Below are 26,770 nucleotides of genomic sequence, written 5' to 3'. Positions count from 1 at the left end.
ATGATAACTATAATTCTGCATTAAAATGATTCACAGTAATCTGATTATTAAATCCTGGAGTCATTAAATCTCTCAGGTTTAACTGCTTCAGCAATGTCTTTATTACATTCATCCATAAAAGTGGCAAAACAAAACAAAACAAAACAAAAACAGTCCAATTGGAAAAAAGTCAAATTGAGAGAATAACAAATCCTAAAATTCCTTTAAGGGATAGATCAGGTTCTATGGATAGGATATTCAGACATTTCATGTGCAAAATAAACTCCACAAAGAAATTCCTTCTTGTTTTATTTTCTAGCTGTTTTGGCTAGTTATATCCTAGCTATTTTGGATAATTTCAAATCATTTTGTATTAAAGGGAAAACTATTCTAATAAGTATATAATTTTCTCTTCCTTTTTAAAAAAATGTCCATTACCAAATTTCCTGCTATCACCAGTTCTGGAGATACCGTTCTATAATTTGCAACTGAGTCTTGAACTTGCGATGTCACATTTTACAAATTCCTAAAGAGCATAAACGTACCATCAAAGTGTTCTTTAAAACATAACCTACTATATTGTTGATTTTAAAAAGTGGACATTGAGGAAAACATGCCTTTAAATTAAATCATTTCTAGTTCCAGTATGGTTGGCCATAAAATTACAGCCAATATTTTCTTTTAAAATATTTATGTTATAATACTTTATAGTTTTCTTGGGGGGTGTTCTCCCTGTAATGCTCTCAATTTTCTGGCTTGCCTGTTCTAATTCACCAGTCTCCAGGAATGAGACCTCCCACTGAGCTCCACCCTTACGTCTGTCCGGCTCTGGCGGAGGACTGGAGAAGGCTCTGTGGAGCAGGCGTCATTTGAGCTGAGGATTTGAGTAACATCGGATATGCAGAAAGGGGTGGAGGAGGGCATTCCAGGAGCAGGAAGTGGGGTGGGTAGGTAGAAAAGTGACGATATTGTTGGAGTTAGAGCTGAAAGATTGGCCGGAGCTAGACAGCTACTTAAGCATGCAAAGGTTAAGTTCTCAAAGGTGTCTAACCTGTGGCCTGAGGTAAGTGGGCAGAGCTTAGTCCCTATTGTTTCGGGAGCTGGCCAGCCTCCTGGAGGATAGTATAAGCCTCTAGAGGACAAAGATCATGTCTTATTCTTTGTGATTCACTGAACATAATAGATGCACACCAAGTTTCTTATTGATGTAAAAAAAAAATGTTAATCCTGAGATATAATTACATAATTACTAGAATCCTCTCTTATGAAAGTCTCTCTTTAATTTTAAAAATAATTTTTACTTTAAAAAATGTAGGAAGATAAGCTTATGGCAAACACCAATGTCTATACAATTTTACTTTGAAATGTTTTATCAACTAGGCCTATAATTATGTTATTCATATATCTCCCAACTGCAAAAATAGGCAGAATTGGTCCTAAAGATAACAATTTATGTTTTATATAATATTTTCTAATCCACGGGTATCCTCAAGGGTCCTCAAAGTAAGGTTAACATCCCTGTTTTATATATGAAGAAAGTGAAAGCAAGAGCGATTGCCTTGGAAAATAAATCTGACCCCGGAGGTTGGAACCTTGGTTTTCTCACTCCAATTCCCATGTCTATGGCTGTGCTTGACTGTCTCCCAGGGCCCATCCATAATCATTTCCTACCAGGTCAAAAGAGGCTACTTAATGGGACTGCTTTACTCTACAAATCAACAGACCAGGAAGAGATTTTACTCAGAGGCTGATGAATATAGTTTTAAGGGCTACTTTGTCTGCAGGCTTTAATATAATCCCACAATAGATAACCAAATGACATTAAAAACTCCAATTTTCTTGCTTAAATCTATTCATGGGAAGGTAAATGCTACCTTTTCCTTCTGATGCAGAAATAGCTCTCTATTTTTAATTATTGGAACGGTTTTATTATACTCAGAGATAAGAGGCACTGGACCAGAGTTTTAAATTCCACAGTGACATATCTAATATAAATATAAGTCTGAGTTGGATATATACTAACGTGTGCTTCACCATTGCCTGGCAGTGACACTGGACTGGCTACACTGTCCTTAGACATTGTGAAGATTTGGCTTTGTACTTAGAAACCCTTTAATACAGTCTGGGGAGACACGTTATAAATAACAAAAAGAAAATTTTTTTTACATCGTTGGCCTTTGGAAACATTGACATTTAATAAGTCTGAAACATAATAAAAGAAACTTAAACCTCAAGAAACATAAGTTTTAAGCTGCAAAACCCCAGGAAGTCGGTGCCGAAAGCAGTTAGTTAAGCAAACCCTGAGAACGGAGCAGGTACAGTGGCCATGAGTCTGGTCCTGATTTTGTACATCAATGTCTTTATGTTTACAGTGCTGATGTTGCTCAGGACCATTTTGGTACACCTTATTTTGGAAATACCACCTACTTCTTTTATGAGACATAAAAGAAATTCAGTATCTCTGCTTCATTCACATCGTGATTTTCTCAGTTAAACTAAATGTATTTTTTTGCACCCCTGTTCAGACTTGTCTGCAAATTACTTTGTCAGTTTCCAAAAAAGATGAAGATTAGCTGCCAGTAAGATATTCATAAGCTTGTGACACAGCACTGAGTAACGCCACCTACCTTTTCATTTTGTGGAGAAGTTAAAATGTGATATGAACAGTTTATGGAAATGCATTGTTCAGAAAACAGTCACTTGCAGATTTAGGTGTAACTGTTTTAACATTTAAATGAATAATTGCATAAGCTAAATGTCATGTATAGAGAAAGAGCATTTGTATTCAAATTTCTTATGTTGTGTTAAAAAAAGCAAAACAACAATTTCTTAGAGGCTGTAATATTTCCAAATTTTACTTTAAAAACTTCATTACAGAAAATTTCAACCATATCCAGAAGTAAAACAGTACAATGAAGTCAACGTACTCATCATACATCGTCCAGCTTCAATTGTTAACAACAGTCAACTTTGTCTCATTTCTGTTTTCTCACTCCCTGTCTTCCACTGTCAGTGAATTACATTGAAGCAAATCTCAGGTCATATCATTCCCTCCTTAAATAATTCAATACATGTCTCTGAAAGATGAAGATCTTTTAAAACTATAACTATAATTTTATTTTCACACCTAAAGGAAAACAAAATTCCTTAATACCATCAAATATCCACCTAGTCAAGAAATGGACCTAAATCTAAGAAAAGAAAGTCAATGTCAAGGAAGGCATTACGTTGGAAGATAGAATACTCAAAAATAAGCTATTCCCCTGCAATAAAAAGGAAACAGTATTTCCTTAAAGCAGAGAGCTGGAGGTCGGGGGCTTCAATGTGGGAAATCGAGAATGGTATGCAAAATCTGTAATGTGTGCACATGAGGATTTTTCTTGGTTGATAGCATTTATCAGAATGTCAAACAGCTTGAGACTGAAAACATTTAAAGACCCTCTGCCCTTGGTTATGATTATGTGATTCTGCCACTATCACCTAACAGTGCTAGGAATAATTAGTCAAGTAGAGAAACAAATACACCTACAATAATTTAGAGATCAAACTCAATTCCACTCAGCATGTACTGAGCATACAGTAGATGTAAGATAATGGATTACAATCTTGATAAACAAAGGTATATTAATCCTAGCTAATTTATAGTCTAGGAGAAGGGGCCATTAGATTAATAATAGCTCTAATAGAATGTCATGAGAAAGGGGCCTGCTGTAGGTATTTGCATGGGGCTCCAATAAAGAAGCAAAAATGTCACATAGGTGGGGGGCACTAGAGGTCATAGGAAGATAGGAGAGAATTGTAGAGGATGTTGATAATTGTACCAGCAACTTCTGTCGGAAGATTTTACTTATCTCCCTAGTTGAAGGACATTAATAAAATGTGTTTACCAGTGTCTGTACTCCCCTCATTAAATGGGGTGGGAGAGGTGATCGTGAAAGCTGGAGAGAAGAGGTTACATATAAGCAGCATTTTGAAAATTGAGCAGTCCTTCAGATCTGGGAAGGAGACTCAGTGAAGAGGGAAGGGAGGTCGTTCCAGGAAGAGAAAAGCAGGAACAAATGGGTGGAAATTACGGGCACATTAGGGAACCAGCATTGTGGTGACCTTACAGCAGAGTGTGTGGGAGGGGCTGGCTGACTGGAAATATCTGCTGGGACCAAAAGTTGGAGGCTTCCAGGCACAGAACCGAGCCTCAATTCTACGGCCAGAGAAGAGACATTGACATGTTTTAAGTGAATCAGTTCTGTCTTGACAGAATATGTCTCACTCTTGCCTGGATGATGGGTGCTCAGTGTTTATTGAACTTGTAGTGGCTTGAATTAGCTAGATGGAGTGAGGTAAGTTAACAGGCTCCTTAGGAATCCATTGTAATAGGCTAGGTGAGGTCTAGAGTGACAATAGTATAAAAGAGATGAGGGGACACATAAGAATTTCAGAATTCATTATTTTTAAGAAGGTGAAGAAAGAAACAGAAGGAAGACCTAAGCATCACACAAATTCTATTATACAGTGTGGATCAGTGTGTTAGGATGTTCCCATTTCTGTAAAAAGAAAGTGGAAATATACATATAAAGTATAAACACATAAAATATCTCTCAGGAAGGATATGAGAGAAATAGATACCACTGGTTGTAGGGCATGGATAAGGGATTGGGGAGAGAGGAGAAAGACTTCTGTCCCTTTGGCATGCTGAACCACATGATTATTAGTGAGTTAAAATAATATATAACTTCCCCCTTACTGTCAGGTACATAGGCAGAAAATGGGGAAAAGAGAAAAGGTTTTGGAGACAGATCTAGGTGCCAATTCTGGCTCTGACACTTCCTAACTGTAGAGTGTGGGCAAACTGATTAACTTTTTAGTTTGTTTTCTTACTTGCAGAAATGGGGATGATATTGGCTAATTCCTGAGTTGTTATAACAATAATTAAAATAATCCTATACAAAACATCTAGTAGCATATCTGGCACAGACTAAATACTCGATAAGTAGTAGCTATTTTATTATCAACAAAATTTCTTTGATGTGGATGTATTCTTGGTACAAGAAAAGTTCCTCGATCTAGTTTAAGGAGTACTCATTAGCTAATCTTATCTCTACATTAAATATTTACACTGTACAAAACGATTTATGTAATCTATCTGATGAACACTATCCACTACATATCTGTTTCTAGAAATTTAAACTTAACATTTATCTACATTTCTAGGTAGATGTTAGTTTGTCTTTAAATGTCATTGACTCAATTTATTGAAGTCATATATTCACAGAGGACCAACTAGGTGCCATAAGGCACCAAGAAATAATAATAAGTTGCTATCCTCCACTAACTGACAACCTCAGTGAGACAAACAGGTGTGACCTTCAAGTAACCATGGCCCCAATTTGGCACAAGAGATGGAAATACTGGCAATGAAGTACTCAATTCTGGCCATGCATTGCTGTAAGATGTTAAGTCATATGTTAGGAGAGGTTATTCTACAAACATTTTCTTAGGTGGGTTTTCTTAGGTAGGTTCTTCTGCACGATACTATGTTTTAAATCAATTGAGACTGTGGCAGTAACAGCATTCTACGTGTTACAAAAAATTGGTCACTCTCAAAAGCCTTACTACATGTTGTTTGAACAGCCACATCATTAAAGCATTATCAAACAAAAGTTTCTTTGTTATACGTTGAGATGAATAATTTCAAATCATTTTTATGTGAGATATTCTGGGTCAGAGCTGCCTCAGCCTGTAAAGATGAAGCAGACTGAGAAGAAAGCAGCTGGGGTTTAAGGAAAAAAAATTTTAAAGGCAGGAAATAATGATGAACATCTTCCAGGATTTCAGAAGTGTCGGTGAATGCTTCAAAAAAAATGAAAACATAAGGCCAGAGAAAAATGCATTTCACTTCATGTACAGCACTGTGGGGAGTGGTAGGGATGCTTAACAAAACCATCTAATTATTCAAATATTTCTCTTTAAAGCAGATGGGTCTTGGAAGAAACATCAATACTAGCTGTAGAGAAACAACAGTAATATGTACACACTAATTCTAAAACAGCTTTCACTGATTCTGTACATGTTACCGATGTGCACCATGGAGGGATGACTGACTTCATATTAGCAAGCAAGTCTTGTTTCCCAGCCACAAGAGGGTACACACCTGTATTTACCCCCTAGCTACCTACAGTCTAAGCTCAGAGGCTACGTATTGCAGTTGAATGAAGAATGGATTAAGAGGCTAATCTAAGGCTATATATAGACAGCAAGACCAATTTAATCTCCGCCCCCTCTCTCTCCCCTCCCTGTTTCCATAAATCTCAAGATCAGAGTTACAAAGAGACTCGGAACTCCAGCAGAGCGAACAGGCCCTTCCTGCCCCCTCCTACTAGGCCGTCTCTCATAAACGGAGTATTAGTGCAAGTGTAAATTGCTTCCAAATATCCTTAACAGGCACCATAAAGCGAATCAGATCCGGTTTTCTTCCACAGCTTCCACAGAGGCCAGAGGAGATGACAAGTAGTGTGCATGAAGCGGTAGTGGTTAAGGGGGAGGGCTGCCAAAAGATAACTACCTTCTTCCTCCCCACCCACCCCTAGCTTAGAGCCTCAACCCCGGCCTCGCCGGGAAACGCATCTGGCGGGGCCACGCACAACACGATGTGCACCGCCACTTCCCACCGCATGGCGGGCGCCCACCCGCTCGCAGTCCTAGGGTCTTACGGGGCGGCCAAATGTGGCGAGTGGCGGGTCCTCACTCTGAGGCACTGATACGCGGTATATGTGAGGTTAATGGGGTCGAGGGGATGCTTCCTCACCGAGAGGCAGGAAGCCGCCCCAGCAGGCACATGCTTCCTCTCCGCCAGCTCCGGCCAGGATGGAAGCCCCCAGTGGGGCGACCACCGCGGTTCCCGCAGCCCTCCCTGCTCCTCTTGCCCCACCTGGGTTGCTTCTCACCTGTCCGAGAAGGTAGCGGCGACGCGCGAGGCTGGGAGCTGCGGCGATTCCGGCAGCGACAGCAGCAGCAGCAGCAGCGGCGGCGGCAGACAATGGAGGAGTGAAGGACAGACACATTGACATCGACACACGGAGCCCGGCGCAGCCCCGCCTCCCGCGCAGTCCCGCCCCGCCCCCAGTCCGCCCTCGGCCGGGGCGCGTTATTCCTGAGGAAATGCGGGGGGGAGTCGCGAGGGCCGATGACCTCTGCACGCCTTAAGCAGCCACCGCCGGACACAGAACTTACAGACAGAGAATTTAAATATTGCGTGTCCCTAAATATCTGAACCGGGCAGCGTGGGGATGGGGAACACGTGAGAGGAATTTAATTCCCCCCCTCTGGTTTTCTCCATTTGTTTTTTTCTTCCCAGGCTGCTCCAATGGGAGTCTTCGGCTGCCGCCTCCTGCAGCTCCTCCTCCTGGCTGGGCCAATGAGGCGCGGGGGGCGGTGACTGTCGCGGGGCCTGCAGAGACCGCCCGCCCGGCTCGCCCGAGCTCGCCGGCTGCTCCCCGGGCCGCGGGAGAGAGGGGAGAATTCGAATGCTTCCGCGGGTGGCAACTCAGTGTTCTGGCCTCACGCCGTCCCACTGCGACCGGCGCTCCAAATCTAGACACCTCGTTTCTTCTTAATACTTGCAAAGAAACAGAATAACCTTCAAGCTGGCGGGAGCAATGGTTCACGTAAAGAAAGGCGAACTGACCCAGGAGGAACAGGAGCTGCTGGAAGTCATCGGAAAAGGTGTGGGTGCTGGGCTCCGCCCGAGGCGCTGCCGGTCTGGGCAGGGGGCGTGGCGCAGCCCTGGGGGCGCCCGTGGCCCCGCCGACCCTGGGCTGCGGTTCTGCGAGGTTGGCAGCGCGGAACCGGGAAATACCGTCTCTCCCTTTGGTTTGGGACCGGTTGCGGGGGTGGAGAGGTGGGGAGAGAAAAGCACTGCTGAGAAGAGAGCGGAGGTTGCCAAACTCGTCCTCTAAATCAGCTTTTGGAAAGGTGCACATTTTTAGGCCCCATCTCGGATTATAATGGGCGACCCCGGGGTGTGGGTCGTAGGATGTGCGTTCAGCACTCCTCAGGTGATTTTGCCCACGGTCCGTTTTGGCGACAGTGACCTGGTAGTTTCAGGCTTTTTGACGGGTGTCTAAAGGGCCCTTTCGACTTCCGGAGGCCAAAAGATCTGGATTCCTTGGCTGTCTCCGCCCCCGCTTGGGGGGTGGAGGAAGCGACTAAGGAGAAGCGTTCTTTATTAGAACACAAATAAGTTCTATAATTTGCCACATTGGAGCTTTCTTCCAGAAGCCCAGGAACCCTCAGAGAAGCGAGGAGTTTGGCTGGGCGTCCACCCTTAAGCGCTCTTAGCGACCTTTTAATCGCACTTTTCCCGGTTTCCCTTCCACTCTCCCAACGCGTGTCCCGCTTCCGCCGCTCCGAGTCGTAGGGAGGGAGACGCAGGTCCCAGGGACCAGCCCAGAAGCCATGTTTTCCCTTCATTCCTGGAGTGGACAACCCAGAGGAGCTCCCCGCTAAGTCCCATTGCCTGGCAAGTGACATCAACGTGGCTACATGGCTTCTTCTGTACAGTCACGCTCGGGGATGGGGATGCGTGGGACTGCGGGTATAGTTAATGTAGTTATAAACTCAAGAATGAGAAGCCACGTCTACCCTCAAATGGCAGAGAGGCCAGGCACTACAACGTAAAGGCTTCCCAGTTTCCAGTCTTATTTCTTTCTGAGTAGCCAGGCTGAAATCTGGAGCCCCAGAGAGTAAGGCATATTTATTCTTCGTACTGACAAGGAAAGTCTAAGTGTAAAGAGGAAAAAAAAAATCGGAATTGAACTCAACAGGTGCTGGTGAGCTGAGCCCACCCCATCTGACATCATGTACCATAAGTGTTTTTTGCCTGGAATTGTGGGATTTGAAGTTGGTGGTTTTGTTTGTTCTGCACGGTTCTCTCTGACCTATTTGGCACTGCAACCTTTCTGTTCTGCCTGTCTTTGGGTAATTTCTCCCTGCCTTTGGTGGCTCAGGGATTTAATTCAGTAAACATGTGAGTCCAGCTATGTGCCAAGTACCGTGCTGGGCAAAAAGAAGACAAAGGAGGAACTCAATCCAGGAGGGATGCAAATTCTGTTTTTAATCAGTCCAGAGCTATCACTTTCTCTTAAAAGTCTAAACAAGTGAGCAGTTTTATAAGGTGGGTCTTTGAAAGGGGCAGGTAGTGGCAGTAGTGGTGGGGAATCCTTGGATGTATTCTTAGGTGTCCACCAGTTTTTATTTTAAAGATTAAATAAAAGAATTAATATGAATTTAATCAGGTTAATGCTATGGTATTTCTGGGCACACATCCTGCGTCAAGTTGCACAGAAACTTTCACTGATTCTTTTGGTCCAAGCTAATGAAACTGAGATAGATGGGTTTAGTATGTATGATACATTCTTGTCAAGTGAACATCCATAAGACATCATTATACTCAAGAAAAGTAATGGGAGATAGGAGAAAATAACAACTATTGCCAACCGTTATTGAATGTTATTATGAGCCAGGTATAACTATTAGCATTTGATGAGCTGAGAATTTTTTTCAGCTACAGCATTATGGGATGTGGTTTAACCGTACAGGTCTGGTTTGGAATCCTGCTTCAGTCTTTTGCTGGTGATGTGGCCTAGGGCAAGTTACTGTTTCTTAGCTTCAGGTTCTCCATGTGAAAAATGGTAATGACCTCACAACAAAATCCTGAGGATGAAATGAGTTGTTATATGTAAAACATTTAAAATACTATTTGTGTAAGCACCTGTTGAGTTCAAATTCGATTTTTTTCTCTTTACACTTAGACTTATTATGGTAAATAGATAATCTGCACTTTATAGACAAGAAAACCATGGAACTGATAAATTAGATAACTTGCCCAGTGTCACATAGGTAATAAATGGTGTAGCAGAGATATCATATGGCTCATAGTCTTAGAAATATGCTGGACTTGAAAACTAAACAAACAATGAAACCAGCCCCAGAGCAATTCATACTATATTCACTTTGAGAGGCAATTTAATTTCAGCAAAACATTGTCATCTGTCAAGTTAATTTTAATTTTAAATGTTACTGATTTTGTAGTTTTGAGTGCATTTAATTTGTAAAATAACATTTGGTCGATAGTAGAATGAAGGTCATAAGCAAAATTTATATTTGTACTCATAAGAAGCATTTTTTTAAGGGAGTGGGAGTTCTTAATTTTTAACCCCCTTTTGTACATTTCTCAACTCAGCACTACATTAGTCAGTACTAGTACTTAGAACTAAGAATAAATTTTCAGCCAAGCGTGACCTATCATCTTGGCCAATCTGGATAAACTCGGCCAGTGTTTTGAGTGTCTCCCTTCTGCCAGTCACTGCTCTCCAGAAGTTAAGCTGATTGTATGTGGGACTTAAGTTCAGAAAATACCACACATTGCTTCTGGACATTTTTAGAACAATTTCATTGTCTAAGTGAATTCACATGCCAAGTATTCTACAGATTATATATTTGTTAGAATGCCAAGAAGAAACTACAGGCGAAACTGAGGAGCTGTTTCTTACCCATTTAAATCAGAGTTAATGACGGCATCCATTTTGCAACATTTAAGAAGGGAAAATTGAAATGATTGATGTGCATTTGACTGGCTTATGTTACTTTTAAATTGACCCATTCTTCTAAGTTCTGATATCTTTTTCCTTAAGCACTGAGGAAGCACTATTTCAAGATAAATTAAACCTTTTTTTAAGGATACAAACCAGAAGATATTCTATTATTTACCTTGTTTAGTACTTGAGATCCCTGGAATCACTGTTGCTGACTTAACAAGAAATCAGTGTACTTACTCTTTTCATTTTCATTATTTGTGTAAAAGGAGCTATGAAACAGGGTTGGATAATGAGGTTTATTCTATCAACTTTATTGAGGTGTAATTAAGTATGATAAATGGTGCACATTGACAGTGTACACTTTTTTAAAAATCAGTTTTGACTTAAGTATACACCATGAAACCATCACTACAGTCCAGATAATGAACAGTTCCATCAGCCCCAAAAGGTTCTTCATGCCTTTTATAACCTGGCACTCTCTCTACCACTGTCTCCAGGCAACCACTGATAGATTTCTGTCTCCATTGATCAGATTGTTTTGTTCTAGAATTTTATTTAAGTGGAATCCTATAGTAAATAATCTTTTTTTTCTTTGCCATGGCTTCTTTCACTCAGCATCATGATTTTAAGGTTCACCTATGCTGTATCAATAATCTGTTTCTTATTACCTTTTTTTTTTTTTAATTTTCATTGTTCGGATATACACCTATTTGCTTAACTGTTCACTTTGATGGGCATTTCAGTTGTTTCCAATTTTGAACTATGAAAAGAAGATCCTGCTCTAAGTTCCTGTGTACTATTTCTAGTACCTTTATGGTTTCGAAAGACTCCGGTCTAATAATTATAGTATAGAGATCAAAGAAAAATTTTAACAAATATGTAGTTACCATTAACTCAATAACTGGACAGGTTGTGAGACCTCTATGTGCTTCATTGTCTTCATGTACAAAACAACGGTTCTTTTAGATATTCTAATTTTTAGGTCATTTTGTTACAAAGTCTGAAAATAGAAGTAGGAACTTTTAGAAACTTTATACTTAAACTAATTTAGTTATTTCAAAATATGTTATAATTAGAAGTCTGTACTTTTAAAATACACTTACAGTTATATATCTATAATTAAGTCTAAATCTGTATATTATTATTTAAAATTTAGACATGTTAATTATTTTATACATGATTTTACTTAACATACACGTTACAGCAACTAACAAGACAAATAGTATTTTAAATATTTAATTTGGATTTAGATTCCTTAAAGCATCCCTTTTTGTGGATCCCACTAAATATTTGAAACCAGTATATACACCCAAATCTTATGGTTATCTGATGGGTTACTGGAAACAGAAATGTAAAAAGATTTTTGTTTCTCCCTTTTTGTTTGTTTTGACTATATCTGCTTGTCTTCAGTAAGAAATCTGTGGTCCCAGTCTAGATATTGGAAATGTAACAATTATATTGTGCTGCTCTGAATATAAAATAACAAGAGCATCTAATATGCACTGAAGGTATTCTCTGGGCCCTGCATTAGGACAAACCCTTCTCCTCAGAACACTACGGGATGGATACTACTAACTCTGCTTCACAGATGAGAAAACCAAGGATTTCATGGGACTTGTTCGATTTCATAGTTGTCCTGTAGTGTGGCAGAAGAGAGGGCAGTTAACAGTGAGAACATCACTATTAGTATCATCAGTTCTTTGCTAAAACACTGCTCTATCCAGATAAATTGATCAATCCACCCCAATGAGGCAGGTATCTTCTTCCTTGGTTGAGCAACTTCAGAAATTCTCAAAAGGAAAACAGAACATTTAATATTACTTTCATCTGCTATATCTGTTAATTTTCGTCTCCATTGAAGATAATTGTTGGCTCATTTCACATCACCCTTAGAGTACTGTATCCCTCATCTTAAGAGTTTGTTAAATCAGATTTAACATATTTCCTGGAGTAAAGATCTTTTAAACTTAACTGCAAAATATTGTTTGAGGGCCTACTGTGGGCAGTAAGGAATGACAGAAAATAAAAATCTTTTAGTGTAAGCCACGTGTTTCACATTTCTGTGCTATTCTAGACTTCTTTTTTTTTTTTTTTTTAAACTAGTGGTATTACATTAGGAACATCAAATTAGAAATCATCACAAATTTTTCTTCTGAGTATTTTCTCATACCTATTTTCCAAAATCTATCTTCATTCCCTAGAAGCCCAAAGCATTTCAGAAAAAAATTTCTCGTCCTGGTCGCTGCATTTCAAAGGCTAACTGGTATACAGTAATATGTGTGTGCACGCTTTATCTTTTTCTTTTTAATTGTTCTTTGATAGGACAGATTTAACTTGGATTGTTTGCCATTGAGCTAAATATTTTATAGAATTATAGGCCTATTGTCTAATGCGAGCCAATTGTTTGATTATAATCTTCATTCTCCCCTAACCTAACATGTTAGCAGGCCTTGACATGCTCATAATCCCTATAGTATTTTTGCTTTACTGCTCAAACATCTCCTGATCAGATAGAAAATAAACTTATTCCTTGGAGGACAATGGGATTCAGCTAAGCATCTTCCTCAGGTGAAACTAGAGTAGCAGGGGAGGGGGAAGGGTTTGTTCTGCTTTAATTTCTCTCTGAAGATGTTTGAGAAAGTCTCTGAGAAGAAGCCACAGGGATAGATAAAGTTCCATGCTGCCTCCATACTTGAAGGCCTTCACCTCGTGCCATAGTCATTTAGCCAGTGGTACCAACTGCTCTCAGGTGGAGTACTGAGTCAGAAAATGTGCTGTTTGCAAAATAGCTGTTGTCATAATCCAGGGATTTGTAGATGATTCACTTGACATTTCCCCAGCAGAGCTATTTCTCTGTCAGTCTAGGAGACATTTCTCTATCTATTCCAGATTGGTGAGGGGCAAGATGACTTGCCTAAGAAGCAGATCAGGGAGAGAGAAGCATGCTTATTTTTATTCTGCATTCCACTTTTAACTGGAAGACTAGCAGCATTTAGTATATTCTTGAACTATAATTCTAAATTTAAAGAGAAGAAATAACTCCTAGTTGGGGGATGCTCCTATTCTTTTATATCCTTTCAAAGGAGAGGCTTATCTCATCCTTCTTCCCTGAGAACATCCGATTTCATTGTTCTCTTCCCTGTCAAACCAGAAATTTTTGGCACAATATGTGGCCAATTCTTATTAATGATAATAGCAACATTCTCTCCTGCAACTACTTCTGTCAGTATGTCTTACAGAAGACTGGAAAAACCTGGCAGTTATGCCCAAATTATAGTTCATTTCCAAATTTATAGAGGACTGACTTTCAGGATTACATTAGAGGACTTTTCAGTATGAGACTCTGATTATTGACCATAGGGCACTTTTTATATAATATCAGACTTTAAAGATATGTTTACCTAAGCATTTCCAAACCAAGAATTCTGTTGTAAGTATCCCATCAATTCACGGGGCCTAGTGGTGACAAAGTATATAAATACTGATTGTATTTTGAACTCCAATTATTATATTGACTGGAAAGTAAGCTTTAAATGATAGGTTGGACTAGATAGGTGCCCTTTAAGATTTGTTTCAGTATTAAGTATATTATGCTTTGTGGTTATTGTATTACTGTCAAAAGGAAAATGTGGGCAATTTAATATAGTCTGAAGTCAGTGGAAATAAAAATAAGATGGAGCTATTTTAGTTTCTGTAAATCTGTTCTTCTGGATTATTACTTTGTAGAATAAATAGCGTGTGATTGATACTTTATTTCTTAACAACCTAACCTGAGTAGTCTTAGTTTTACAGATAGCCCTTTAAAATTTATTTCCTTGATGTTAAACTTTTTTTTTTCTATTCTAATGGTAAATAACCTTACTTTGCCTTTTTTCCTTTTTTTTTAAGGTACTGTCCAAGAAGCTAGAACACTATTAGCCAGCAAGAATGTTCGTGTCAACTGTTTGGATGAGGTAAAATTTTAAAAAGTTTAATGAAGTGTTTTACTTCCTATGAGAATGGAAAATATGATATAAATCTAATAATATAAAAATCTAATGAATTGTTTTCTAGCATTAGTGCTCAGGTTATACTAATATCTAAGCCAAATGTAAGCAGACCAGTCACAAAGGCAAATGATCATGTAAGGACATGTTATAGTAACCAAATAAGTGCAAATTAAACCAAAATTATGTCATTTCTTATGAAGTGTGGGAAACATTGGACTTTATATGCTAATGGATTAGGTTTAAATTGGCATCACATTCTGGAGAAAATTTTAGGATTTTATCAGCAATTTTACTTCTAGGGAAAGTTAACTATACCTAAACTCAACTTTCTGGAACACTTGCTGATGGTAATTCTATATTTAGCTGTTCAATATTAGCCATTAACTCTGTATGGCTAGTGGCTATTCTATTTTACAGCATAGTTCTAATGCTAGAAAGCTAACTGAACTTCAGTTTCTCATACAGAAGAGGAGTGGGTTTTGTTAACCCTTTACCCAGATATGGGTAGCAAAATTAATATCAGACAAAATTAAAGTTTAAAGCAAAAAAATCATAATAATAGATCAAGATTGTTTCTTATGGATTAAATTAATAATCCACCGAGAGCATACTAGCCTTAAACCTTCACTCATAAGCTTATAAGCTTTAATGTTTATAAAGAAAAAGAATTAAAAGGAGAAATTTGTAAGACCATAATAGCATGTTTCAAAAACTAATGGATTGAGAAGAAAAAAATAATTCAGGGGACAAAATTTGAATAACCTAATTAACACTCTGAGTACTGTACATAAGACAGAAAAAAATAGTACATCGTTTTTTTACATGGGACATTGATTAAAATATTAGGTAGTATATTATGCTATTTTATAAAGGAAATTTTAGCTAATTGCAAATAAATTCATGAAATGCAATAGAATACATTAAATATAAACAAAAATATGATCCAAATAATAAAACATGTAACGAATTTTTTTTTAATTCTAAATAATTCTTGGGTAAAAGAAGAAACAGAATTAGAAATTGCCTACTCCTTAGAACTGAAAACAATGTTTATCAAAAAATTGATATGGGGAAAAATATACTTTGTCTTAAAGAGGTTCAGAGATTGCATAGCGAATGACAGGATTTGGGTAGCTCATTCCTTCTTTGGAGACACGCTCTCTCGTTGGTTGGCTGTGAATACCAATTCCTGCTAAGAAGACAGCTGGCAAACAAGAAACTCCAAAGAGAAAAATGAAAAAAAAGAAAGAATTTTTTTTTTTTTTTAATGTGAGGAAAGAGAGTATCAGGAAACAGGCAGACAGATAAATGGGCTGACATTATTAACACAGATAACAGTTGAAACACAAGTAGACATAAAAAAATGAGGACAGTTTATAATGTAAGAGCCAAAAACTTTGCACATCTCTTGCTCTTAAGCATATTATCTCATTGCATTGGAAGCTGCTTTAAAAATTTTTAAATTATAGGATAGTTCTGTAGTTTTGGGATTATTCACTCTGAGCTAGACAACCTCTCATTGTAGGATGGGATTGATGAGTGATTGACTGTCCACCTGTACTGTGTCCTTCCTTTTCCCCAAGACTACATACTAGCTTCTTATGTACAGATGATATCATCTTTTAGGGTCTATCACCCTAGTTATGCTCTGAATGCATTTTTTGCCTCATTCAAAAGGTAATGACCATACAGTTCAGTTCCACTTCCTTAAAATTATCTCTGTACAATGAGATTCTGATTACCCACACCCACCCGGACCACCCCCAGCATTCAAATACCTCATCCTTGTAGACATACTTAACTAGAAGAGTCTTAAAGTTATAATCTTCTTATCATTTTTTCCCAAGAAACTTTGACTACTCTCATTAAGTTGCCTCTTATACAACAAACCTGAAAGGTCCCAGGTTTCCTATAATTCTCACATCATTCTCACATTCTTTTAGAATATTGATGGCTTATGTTCATAATAATAGTCTGGAATCATTAAGGACAATTCAAATTTTGTTGCCATTCTAAGATTTACTATAAGAGACTATGTTTTAGAGAGGTTTTCATCCAAAACAACTTTGACATTCTAACACTATAGAGTTTCATCTGGATAACTGAGAAAATTTATTTACAGGGAACAGTTCTTTTATCTAGCAAATAATATTAGGTACCCAGTACATGTAAGGTTGAATGTTTCATTGGATATGCACAAAACCTATGAGATTAAACAATATAGCCTAATATAAATACTACCAACCATTTCTCCATATTTATACAATCATATATATGACCAAATGATACATATGATCGGAATATAAATGTGGTTTGGGAGATCATTGTTTTAAAAATGAAACCACTATCATATATGTTTCCTGTATCTTGTTTTTCTCATTGCCAGTAATTCATGGAAATTTCTCCAGTTCAATAGATACAGATGAATTCAGTCAATAGCTTCATACCATTCCTTGTTAGGGATATATCATAACTTTTTAATTTTCCCTTTGGTAGGCATTCTATTTGTTTGAGGTTTTTCCTTAGATTTAAAAACAAAAAAAAAAATGCATTCGTGTCTGTTCAGTTTTTCCTCAGGAACTAAGTATGTGAGGTAGAGATGAGAGTCCTGGTGATCTGCATTCTGGTCCCTGCCCTGGCCATTTGACTAGTTATGTGAGGTTATCTAAGTCTCTTTGCTAATCTGTTAAAAAAAAAAAAAAATCAGGTAATGAGACCATCTTTTTCTCTCAGCAGTTCATGGAAGATCCAAGTAGGGAAGTAAATATAAAAATACAGATTATAAGATGATTTTATTCATTCATGTTTATTTTATGTTTTTAATTTAATTGCAGGAATTGCTCATAGATAGGGGAAAAAGCAAATAAGTAAAATTAATATATTTTTTCTTTCTATTAAAGAGTGGGATGACTCCTCTGATGCATGCTGCATATAAAGGAAAACTTGATATGTGCAAATTACTTTTGCGACATGGAGCTGATGTAAATTGTCATCAACATGAGCATGGATACACAGCCCTCATGTTTGCTGCACTTTCTGGTGAAGTTTGAGCATTTATTTTAACATATTATAAGTCACCTATACAAATTGTTATAAGTACATATATATTTTTAAATTAAATAACATTTTTATTATGGTAATTTTAAGGTCAATTCTAATGGAAAAGAATGGTAAGAATTGGTTTTTGAAAACTTGTTATGAAATGTTTTATAGTTAATTTGGTGACTTCTTTTATTTATTTAAATCAACTGATTCTTTTTATTGATAATATATTTTGTGTGGAATTAAGGAGCTGGATCTATTCTTTCAAGTTAGGTCTTTTAATGTCCTGTATCTTTGTATATTGTAGTAATATGAAAACTTTTTTATTCTCTTAAGAAAATAGATGATGTGATGGAGGTATATGTTTGCTTCACTGATATTTATGTACTAAATTGGACAATCCATTTAGAAATTTACTCTGACTCATGTTGCTTATGATTTGCTGAATAAAGACAATTGGGAGAAACTATCTAAAATTAAGTGGCATTATCTATAATTGTTGCCATTTTTTTAAGAAAATGAAGATATAATATAATATCACACTTTAAAAGCTATAGTCTGTATTTTTATAATCATGGAAAGAATTTTTAAGTGTGATATAAAATACAGAATTCAAAAAAAACATTGATCAATTTGATTACATGTAATTTTAAAATTTCATATATAGAATATACCACTTATAGAGTTAAAATGCAAATGAAAAACTAAGGAAAATATTTATTACGTATATTAAAGGGTCGTATTATTATACATGAAAATCAATTAGATTTGGAAATCAATTAGAAGTGGAAAATACTGCAGTAGAAAATTAAACAGAAGATTGAATAGAAAACAGAAATAAAAGTGGCTAATAAACAGTAGTCAGAAAAATGCAAATTAGAACAATAAATGATCATTTTTCCCTTACCATTTTGGCAGTGGTTAAGAAAGAATGATAATGCCCAGCATTGGTATAGGAACTTCTTTACACTATTCTGGGTCCATCAGCCCAACCTTGCTGGAAGGCAGCCTGGCAAAATGCATTTAAAATATGCATAACTTTTGATCCCACAGTGTTTTCCAGGAACTGTTCCTAAGGAAATTGTAGTTCAGATTGCAAAAATTAATGGAAATGCTGCTCCTGAGTATAGTTTATAATAGCTAATATCTGCAGTGATTTCATTGGTGATAGAATGCAAATAGAATAAATGCAAATGGATGTGTAGAGAGAGAAAAGGGCAGAAAGATAGACCCCCAGCTGTTAATATTTATTCCAGGGCCCGTAGGTGAGAGAGATGAGATGGGTTAGTGGATATTAAGTGGAGACTTCTTCTCATTTTATCTTTCTGTCTTTGTTTTAATATATATATTTTTTGTTTTGACTTTGTAGTAGGCATTATCATTAGGAAAAATGTATTTTGTCTTATTTTAAAAACGTGATACTCAATTTTTTGTATTGCCTGACATGTTTTCCAGAAAATAAGTTTAATTTCTGTGTGGGTTCTTTTAGCATTTTACTGTTTACTATAGTTATGATTTATATTTTAGAAAAAAATGAGAATATCCATCAGATGAAAACTAAAACTTAGAAAAAAAGGGTGCAGATCATTCTGAAGGGGATATTCGAATTGTGCATTCCTTAATATTAACAAATGTGTTCCCTTTTAACCCTAGGGAATAAAGACATCACGTGGGTAATACTGGAAGCTGGTGCTGAGACAGATGTTGTCAACTCTGTAGGAAGAACAGCAGCTCAGATGGCAGCCTTTGTGGGTAAGTTTTTATGGCAGTTTTACATGAGGTTATATACCAGATTTTCTCCATGGAAAAAATACCACTTGGCTTCTCAGAGAACAAATACTTCATGTTTATTTAAAAAACAAACTGTTTACAGCCCACTAGGTTTTGTCTAATTTAGTGAAATACCCAGTGGCACTCTGGAGAAAATGGACAAGCTATTTCGAATTTCCACTCTGTGAGGTACAAGGAATGGTGGGGCTATTTTAGTTGAAATCAAATCTTTGATGGAATATATTTTATTTCTTTAAGGGAAGTGATTTAACTTAATGTTTAAGAATATGACCTGTGGAGTCAATAGCCCTGGGTTTAAATTCTGGCTGTGCTACTCTATAGTAAGTTACTTAATGATTCTGACTTTTGGTTTCCTCATTATAATATGTTTACGTGGTTATTGAAAAAATTAAATGAGATAGACTTAAGGAGCTTTATATGTAGCACTAAATAAATGCCATCAATTACTGTTGTTAGTAATAATTACAACAATAATGTAATTCATAGGAAGGAGCATTAATAATAATATATAGCTGCTTTATTATCATCCTCATCAACCACAAATATTTACTGTGTGCCCAAAATTTCTTGGTGTGTTAATCTTGTTACTGGATATAATTTAGTTTAGGGGGTTTAGATGAGAGTGGGAGTGAATTTTTGATCATTGGTATTTTGGCCCTACTGAATTGGCAGTTAGCAGAGTCCATTGATAGAAAAGCAAAGCTATAAATATCTGACTTATTGAGAGTTCAGTAAGTGGCCTTGTGGGGACTAATAAATCATTAAACAAATACTTAATGTTCACAACCTGGATACCAAGCATCACTCTAGGTGCTTTGGTTATAGTGGTGAACAAGGCAGGTATTGTGAAATATACTCCAAGGGATGACTTAAAACTTCTATAGAAATAAATCAAAGAGAGGGATCTCCTATGCTGTTCCAAGGGGGTTTTGAGAGAAATTACATTTAAGTTGAGATAGAGTGAGAATTAGTCAGCTGTGGGGAATGATAACTGTATATTTTGTCAAATTTTACTATCAAATTATCTTAACTACTAGTAGCTACTGTTCGTTAAGTCAGACAGTCAGTGAGTCACTTTATGACAGCTCTGTAAGAACAAGTATTCTTATTTTAATTCATTTTCAGGAGGATTTGAGAAAGGTATGGCATTACTGTAAAGACTTCAGAGAAATATTTATCTCCCATAGTTAGGGGCTTTCCAGTTGCCCCTAACTCACCTCTCAGCTAATTAATTTTGAGGGTGTCAGTTCAGTGAGAAAGGAACACTAAACTAGTGATCTTGAGACTCATTTTAATTCGTGTCTACTGCTAATAAGTCACAAGATCATAGGCAAATCCCTTCACCTCCATGGGCCTCTGTTTCCTGATCTGTGCCATGAAGATGGAGAATAAGATAATCTGAAGTTCTATTTAAGTGCAAGTTTTCATTATGTCCATGATGTAACAAACAGAGCTCAGACAGGTTAGGTAACTCCCCAGATCACTCCCAGGGCTGAAATTGGAGGAACCTGCTCTTTCAACCATTAATACAATGCTCTTTTCTTTTTCTTAACACAGCCATATTAATAAAAATCTAAAGTCGAAATTGACCTCAATCTCATCCTAAAATAAGAGTAATGTTTTCATTGTATTTTAATTTTCATTCTCTGTTTAGACAAATTTCATAGACAGAAAATTACACCCTTTGACTTGACATTTTCTTTTCTAATATAGTTTTTTTAAAAACTCATTCTCCCTTTATTCCCCTCAAGTGGAACAGCATATATTTGTATGTGTGCGTATATGCATGTATATATATGTGTGTATATACAGTCACACTTGTGCAAGATTTTTGTTATCTTTGAAATATATGATCATATAAATATATTCTTTGAAACTTGTTTTCTTCACTCACCAATGCGCTGTGGAAGTCCTTCCCATCTCAGCAGTTAAAAATAAATCCAGTTATTCTAACAGCTGCCTAATATACCAAGACATAGATGTACCACAGTTCACTTAGAGCTCCCCTATTGCTAGATTTTGCAGTTTTTTTGTAATCACTTCACTACAAATAATGTAATAATGATCCTTGATCTTATATTTTTACATGGTAGTGCATTAATATCTGTAATACATACTCACAGAAGAAAAATGGCTGAGACACAGGGTGTGTATTTTTAATTTTAAAGCAAGTCCAGATTGCTCTCCAAAAGGGCATAGCAATTCACATTCACATTAAGGTCCTCATCACACCTGGGTGTTTTCACTTTCATTTTTGCCAACATGATAGTTGAGAAGATGCTATATTGTGAATTTCCTTTTTTATTATTAATGAAATTAAGGTTTTGTTCTGGTCATTTATATTTTCTCTTCTGTGGATGCCTGCTCCTATTCATTACTCATTTTCTTTAAATGGTTATGCAATTAGTTGAAGAGGTTTATGTATAATATGGATGCTAATCCTTTGTTTATCAAATGTGTCTCAAATATTTTATGCCAGTCTTGTTTTTCTTTTGACTTTATGGGAACTTCTGCCATAGAAAGTTTATTTTTAAGTGGTCCTGGCTTTCCTTTTATAGCTTCTGTGTTTCTTGTCTTGCTGAAAGAGGTCTTCTTGACTATGGGTTAAATATTCTTCTAAATGTCCTTCAGGTTAAAAAACTTTTTCTTTTGTACTTCTAACTATTTTAGAGTTCATTTCTCCCTGGATGTTTAGTTAATCTTGGTAGCATCATTTATTAAGCCACTCAACATTTTCCCACTGAATTGAAATGACACTTTTGTAGTAAGTTAAACTTTTTTATGTATTGGTATTTATTTCTGGATCCAATATTCTCTTCCACAGACGTTTGTCACTTTCTATATTAATACCATATTGTTTTCATCACATTGACTTTAAAATAAAGCAAGTGTCCTCTCAGTTATCCCTCTTTGAATGCAATTCCTCCTTTCCCCAAATCCTTTTCAGTTCTTGTTGGACTTTTATTAAATGGTTATGTAATTAGTTGCCGGAATTAACATCTGTATGATTTTAAAACTTCCCATCCAGTTATCTAGTATACTTCTATGGTTTTTTGTTTTTTTGTTTTTTTAATTATTTTTGGTCCTTCAATAATATTTATTAGATTCCTTCATGTCAGACTTTCTTTTAAAATTTATTTAACTAAAATATCTTCTTTTAAAATTTATTTTGAAGTAATTGGTAGTTATTTTCCATATTGTAAAGATAAATCCCACCACTGTTTCTTCACTCTGTCATTTCTAGCTGGTTACGGGTAATAAAGAGAAAGCTATTGATTTCTTTTTTTTTTTTCCTTGTCATTTTTATAAGAGTCTCCTAGGTTATATAGTTATTTAATTTTATTTTTTATTTGAATTAGCTTCAGCCTTCAAAGCAAGAAATAATAGTAATAATTGTAATCTGTTTTTTTCTTGTTTTTACTTAAAATGAAAAAGGTTAATCTTGAAAAAAAGTAAAGTAATATTTTTTCCTCCTTCCAAAGGTATAATTTTAAGAAACCCCTCATCCTGTAACAGTGGTTAGGTTATGTACAAATACTTTCATCTGCTAACTGGGCTATTTCTAACTATACTGTTGGGGGACTGATGAAAAGATATACTTACAAGCTAATTCCACATTTTCCTCTCACCCATTTATCTTCAGATCTTCCTATGTCTATTTTGATACGTTTTGGGAGCTGTTTTATACCGCCTTTCTTTTTTCAGTAGGAACATTTATCTTTTCATTGAAGCTTGATGTAGATTAGATTGTGCTTTAAGGAAGCAAGAGTTTGTCTTCATCTACTCTAGTTTCTTCATATACAGTTGTAAATTCCTACACAATTATCTGTGTTAATTTTGATGCAGTTGTTTTCATATCCTGCTTGCAGTAGGTTTGCTTGACTGTCATTTTTCTCCCTTCTTGAAGACTACCATTTTCTAAACAGAGCACCTCAGGTTTTTAATCTGTCCAATTATTGTTTGACTTTTATATAAAATAAAGCTTATTTTATATAAAATAAAGATTAAAAGAAAAAAAAAAGAAGCTTCAGTACTTAGAAATAGTATTGAACCAAAAATATTATGATCACTACTAAAATTTACTTTCAAATCAGGGACATATTTTCTGTCATTTGTTTAATTTTTTTTCCATTTTTTTTCTTTCTATGGTTTCTATTATTTTTTACTACTACATTTTCTATATCTGTCTTTCAGCTCTCTCATCACTTCCATTATGGTTTCCATCTCCTAATTTTTCTTTTTTGAGATATTTCATTTATTTCATCTCTAGATTACTATTTCAGTTCTTAATAAATAGTAACCAGGATCACCTCTTTCATTTTGTCTATTAACTTTTAAAATTTGACTCTTTCTTTGATCCATGAAAATATTTTTACATACTTTAATTACTCTGCTTAATTTGTTCTTGTTCGGTGTTTGTGGTTATGGTTTGGTGGTGCTTGTGATTAATCTTATCAGTACACTTCTTACTGAAGTAGGCTTCTGCTAGAGACATTGCATAGTTTTCCAAGATGCTGGATTCCCCTTCGGTACTTTGCTCTGTATCTCCTGGGCAGTCAGGTAAAGCTGACAGGGTCATGGAGCAGAGAAGGGAAGTGGCCCCATTTCTAAACCTGTGAGCCCAGGGTCAACAAACCAGTAGATATTTTGCTCTCAGCTGAGACAACAAACAGGAAGCCATTGAACTTGTTCTCCAGGTCTTCCTGGACAAGCAGAGCCCTCTGTCAGCCCCAAGTCTTGGGTCCACCCAGCCTGCAGTGCAGTCCTTCTGCACATCACCTATTGTCGGCAGGATTAAGCAGACTCTTCCAGGGCTGTGCACAAGAGGGCAGGGGTCACACAGGCTGCCTAGGGCAGACCACTTTCCTGGAGCCCCGGCATCTGAGCTTCCCAGAGCACTCTGCTGCTGGGCTCTCAGCCCTCATCAGGCAGCGAGGAGGAAGAAGTGTAAGTCTCTCTTATGGAGGTCCCAGAAGACCTGCCTGCAACTGTGCCCCGCAAGTTCTGCCTGCTGGCCCAAATGGCCACTTTCTTGCTCCAGAGAGGTAGCCAAGAGGGACCTGGAGAGAGGTAGGCACCAGCAACACACATGCAGACCACCAGCTCCGCCATGGAAGGTTTGGCTTTCATAGAACCATATTTATGATTAGACATGGCTCAGGGAAGAGGTACTGGATCTAAGAGAAGCCATAATGTGGATCCCAGGCTTATGGGAGCAAAAGGTTTTTCTCTAATTTATTTCACACGGAGGTCAAGCTTTTCTCAAATTCAAGAAGAGGGGTGATTAGTTTTCCAATATGAAGAATAACGATAATAAAAAAGTTCTAGAATGAATTTAAATTCTATGTAAAGAAAGCCAGATGTGGTTAGGGGATCATGACCATCACTGGTGTAGGGGTGGAAGAAGAAACATTTAAATTACAAGCAACTAAGCAACGTTTATAAAATATTTAGGATAAATTGTAAGTCGAACACTGCTCTTTTAATAATCCACATAATCTTCATACATATGCATTCTGTATCTCTAAAAGATTATTCCTTGACTTCACAGATGTTCCCCAGAACATCTCTCTTCCTCTTCTTCCTGTACTCTTCCTTCCTGAAAATTAAAGATATTAATGCATGTTTACCTCACAAGAAAACAGAGCAGCATAATGAATAAAAAAAATTGGAAAATGTCTTATTTTGAATAAAATAACAAATTTCTTCTTTTTCTGTTAAAAGGTCAACATGATTGTGTGACTGTAATCAACAATTTCTTTCCTCGAGAGAGACTGGATTATTACACTAAACCCCAGGGACTGGATAAAGAGCCGAAACTGCCCCCAAAGTTGGCAGGCCCACTGCACAAAATTATCACCACAACAAACCTTCATCCCGTCAAGGTAGTATAGTGTTTATTATATTTGCTTTTTATTTAAATATTCTGAGTTTAAACCTCTCTGATATAGGGTCATAATTGTCTTGAGTTGGGTTTGTAGATGCAGAGCTTACAATGGGCTCTCTTGTTCAGTTGGTCCAGTGAAGGAGTGTTCTCAGTCAAAACCTAGAAGAGAGGGACGCAGACGAGAGAGAAAGAAAAGTTAGGCAAAGAGGTGGGTTTAGCCGAAGCCTAGCTTCCACTTCATCTCATAGGGAGCTCTGGACCATAAGTGTCTCCAGAGAAGCAAGGGAGCCAGGTGCTCATATGTCATTGGCTGAAGCCTGTCCCCAGAGGCAAAGGATAGCCTCCCAGCTAGTGCCAGGTCAAGTGGCTCTCTTTGGATGTAGGCAGTTCCCTGGAGAAAAAGGCACTTCTGAGCCCATAGCAGCCAACACTCCAGCAGCTGGGACCTGGTGGACAGGCCTGGTAAAGCAGACCTGGGTGGGGCATCAACAGCATGCACTACAATAATTATCTTCCAAGAAATGTTCTGAAATGCAGTCATGAACACATTTTTTTTAATGCAAGTAGCTATTTGATGCCTTTAAGTAATCCAATTCTTCCAATAATTAGTCAGCTCACTAAGATTTTCAAACTTTGCAAACCAACCTGGAAGTTCAAATGGTTTAACTGGGAAACTCCAATAATTATTCTGAATTATTTTCACTGCTATTTTCTTTGTATTTTATATACAGCCTTTTTGTGTGTTTATAAAATAATTTTTTAAAATTAATTCAAATGAACATAATTTTTTTAGTGAGACATTATAGAAAACTCCACGTGTGCTGTAATGATGCCACTGTTTGTCACAAATAGTGTCCATCATATGTCTTCCTAGTTATTCAGAGCTGTTTGGTCAGCAGGACAATAAGTTGGGTCAAAAATTGAGGTTTTCCCTTAATAATATTAGTTGTCATTATAATGTAGTGAAATAGATTTTCTTAGAGTGTATTACAAAAGAACTGTGGAGTATACTGAACACCATTAAAATAAGTGGATAGTTCTCATAAACGAACTCTTTTGATGGCTAACACTCATTTGAAGATATAAGTTCCAAACTATATATAATCTTTTTACTTTATTAATACTTACCTTTGTGTATAGTCTTTGAAGCTCAAGAAACAAACCAACAAAAAATACCTGTCATGTGGCCCTTCACCCAAATTAATTTTCTGGACCATTGATAGAGATGGCAAAGGAGCAGGTCTTTCCCATAAGACAGATGAGTAGAATCTATTCCTTTTTTATTTTTCAAAACTCAAATGTTTTACTTTACATTCTGAAAAAAATCGCTAGGGGCAACACTTGTGATCCTAAGTGGTCAAAAGAGAAATTCTGCTGTGAATCACGTTTGTATTTCTAGCGGAGATTTTATGTGACTTGGAATTTAACCTTTAAGAGATATTTAGCCTTTTCTGTGTCTGGTTCTTGCCCACCCAGCACACAGGGAAAGA

The 26,770-nt window shown here is 36.9% G+C and overlaps 2 protein-coding genes across 3 annotated transcripts in view; one reads left to right on the top strand and one right to left on the bottom strand.

Moving 5' to 3' along the window:
* Nucleotides 1–7,070, bottom strand: part of BZW2 (basic leucine zipper and W2 domains 2) — a 60,959-nt gene extending 53,889 nt beyond the window's left edge. Inside the window, 1 exon segment of the mRNA XM_006927102.3 lies at nt 6,921–7,070. The gene's annotated coding sequence lies outside the window, so the exon portion shown is untranslated.
* A 341-nt stretch (nt 7,071–7,411) lies between these two features.
* ANKMY2 (ankyrin repeat and MYND domain containing 2) overlaps nt 7,412–26,770 on the top strand; it is a 30,828-nt gene continuing 11,469 nt past the window's right edge. Inside the window, exons 1-5 of one of the 2 annotated variants that reach the window (XM_006911963.3) lie at nt 7,412–7,698; nt 14,460–14,524; nt 17,461–17,599; nt 19,256–19,354; nt 25,118–25,278. In XM_006911963.3, coding sequence (XP_006912025.1) covers nt 7,632–7,698; nt 14,460–14,524; nt 17,461–17,599; nt 19,256–19,354; nt 25,118–25,278 — 531 coding nt within the window. In that variant the 5' untranslated portion in view covers nt 7,412–7,631. Of the gene's footprint in view, nt 7,699–8,416; nt 8,495–14,459; nt 14,525–17,460; nt 17,600–19,255; nt 19,355–25,117; nt 25,279–26,770 lie in introns of those variants that run through there. The other variant, XM_015589451.2, reaches the window with a different exon arrangement.

This window comes from Pteropus alecto, unplaced genomic scaffold, assembly GCF_000325575.1.
Source record: "Pteropus alecto unplaced genomic scaffold, ASM32557v1 scaffold21, whole genome shotgun sequence".
Taxonomy (NCBI): Eukaryota; Metazoa; Chordata; class Mammalia; order Chiroptera; family Pteropodidae; genus Pteropus; species Pteropus alecto.
The sequence above is the reverse complement of the archived record's forward strand: the minus strand, read 5'-3'. Positions and strand labels throughout refer to the sequence as shown.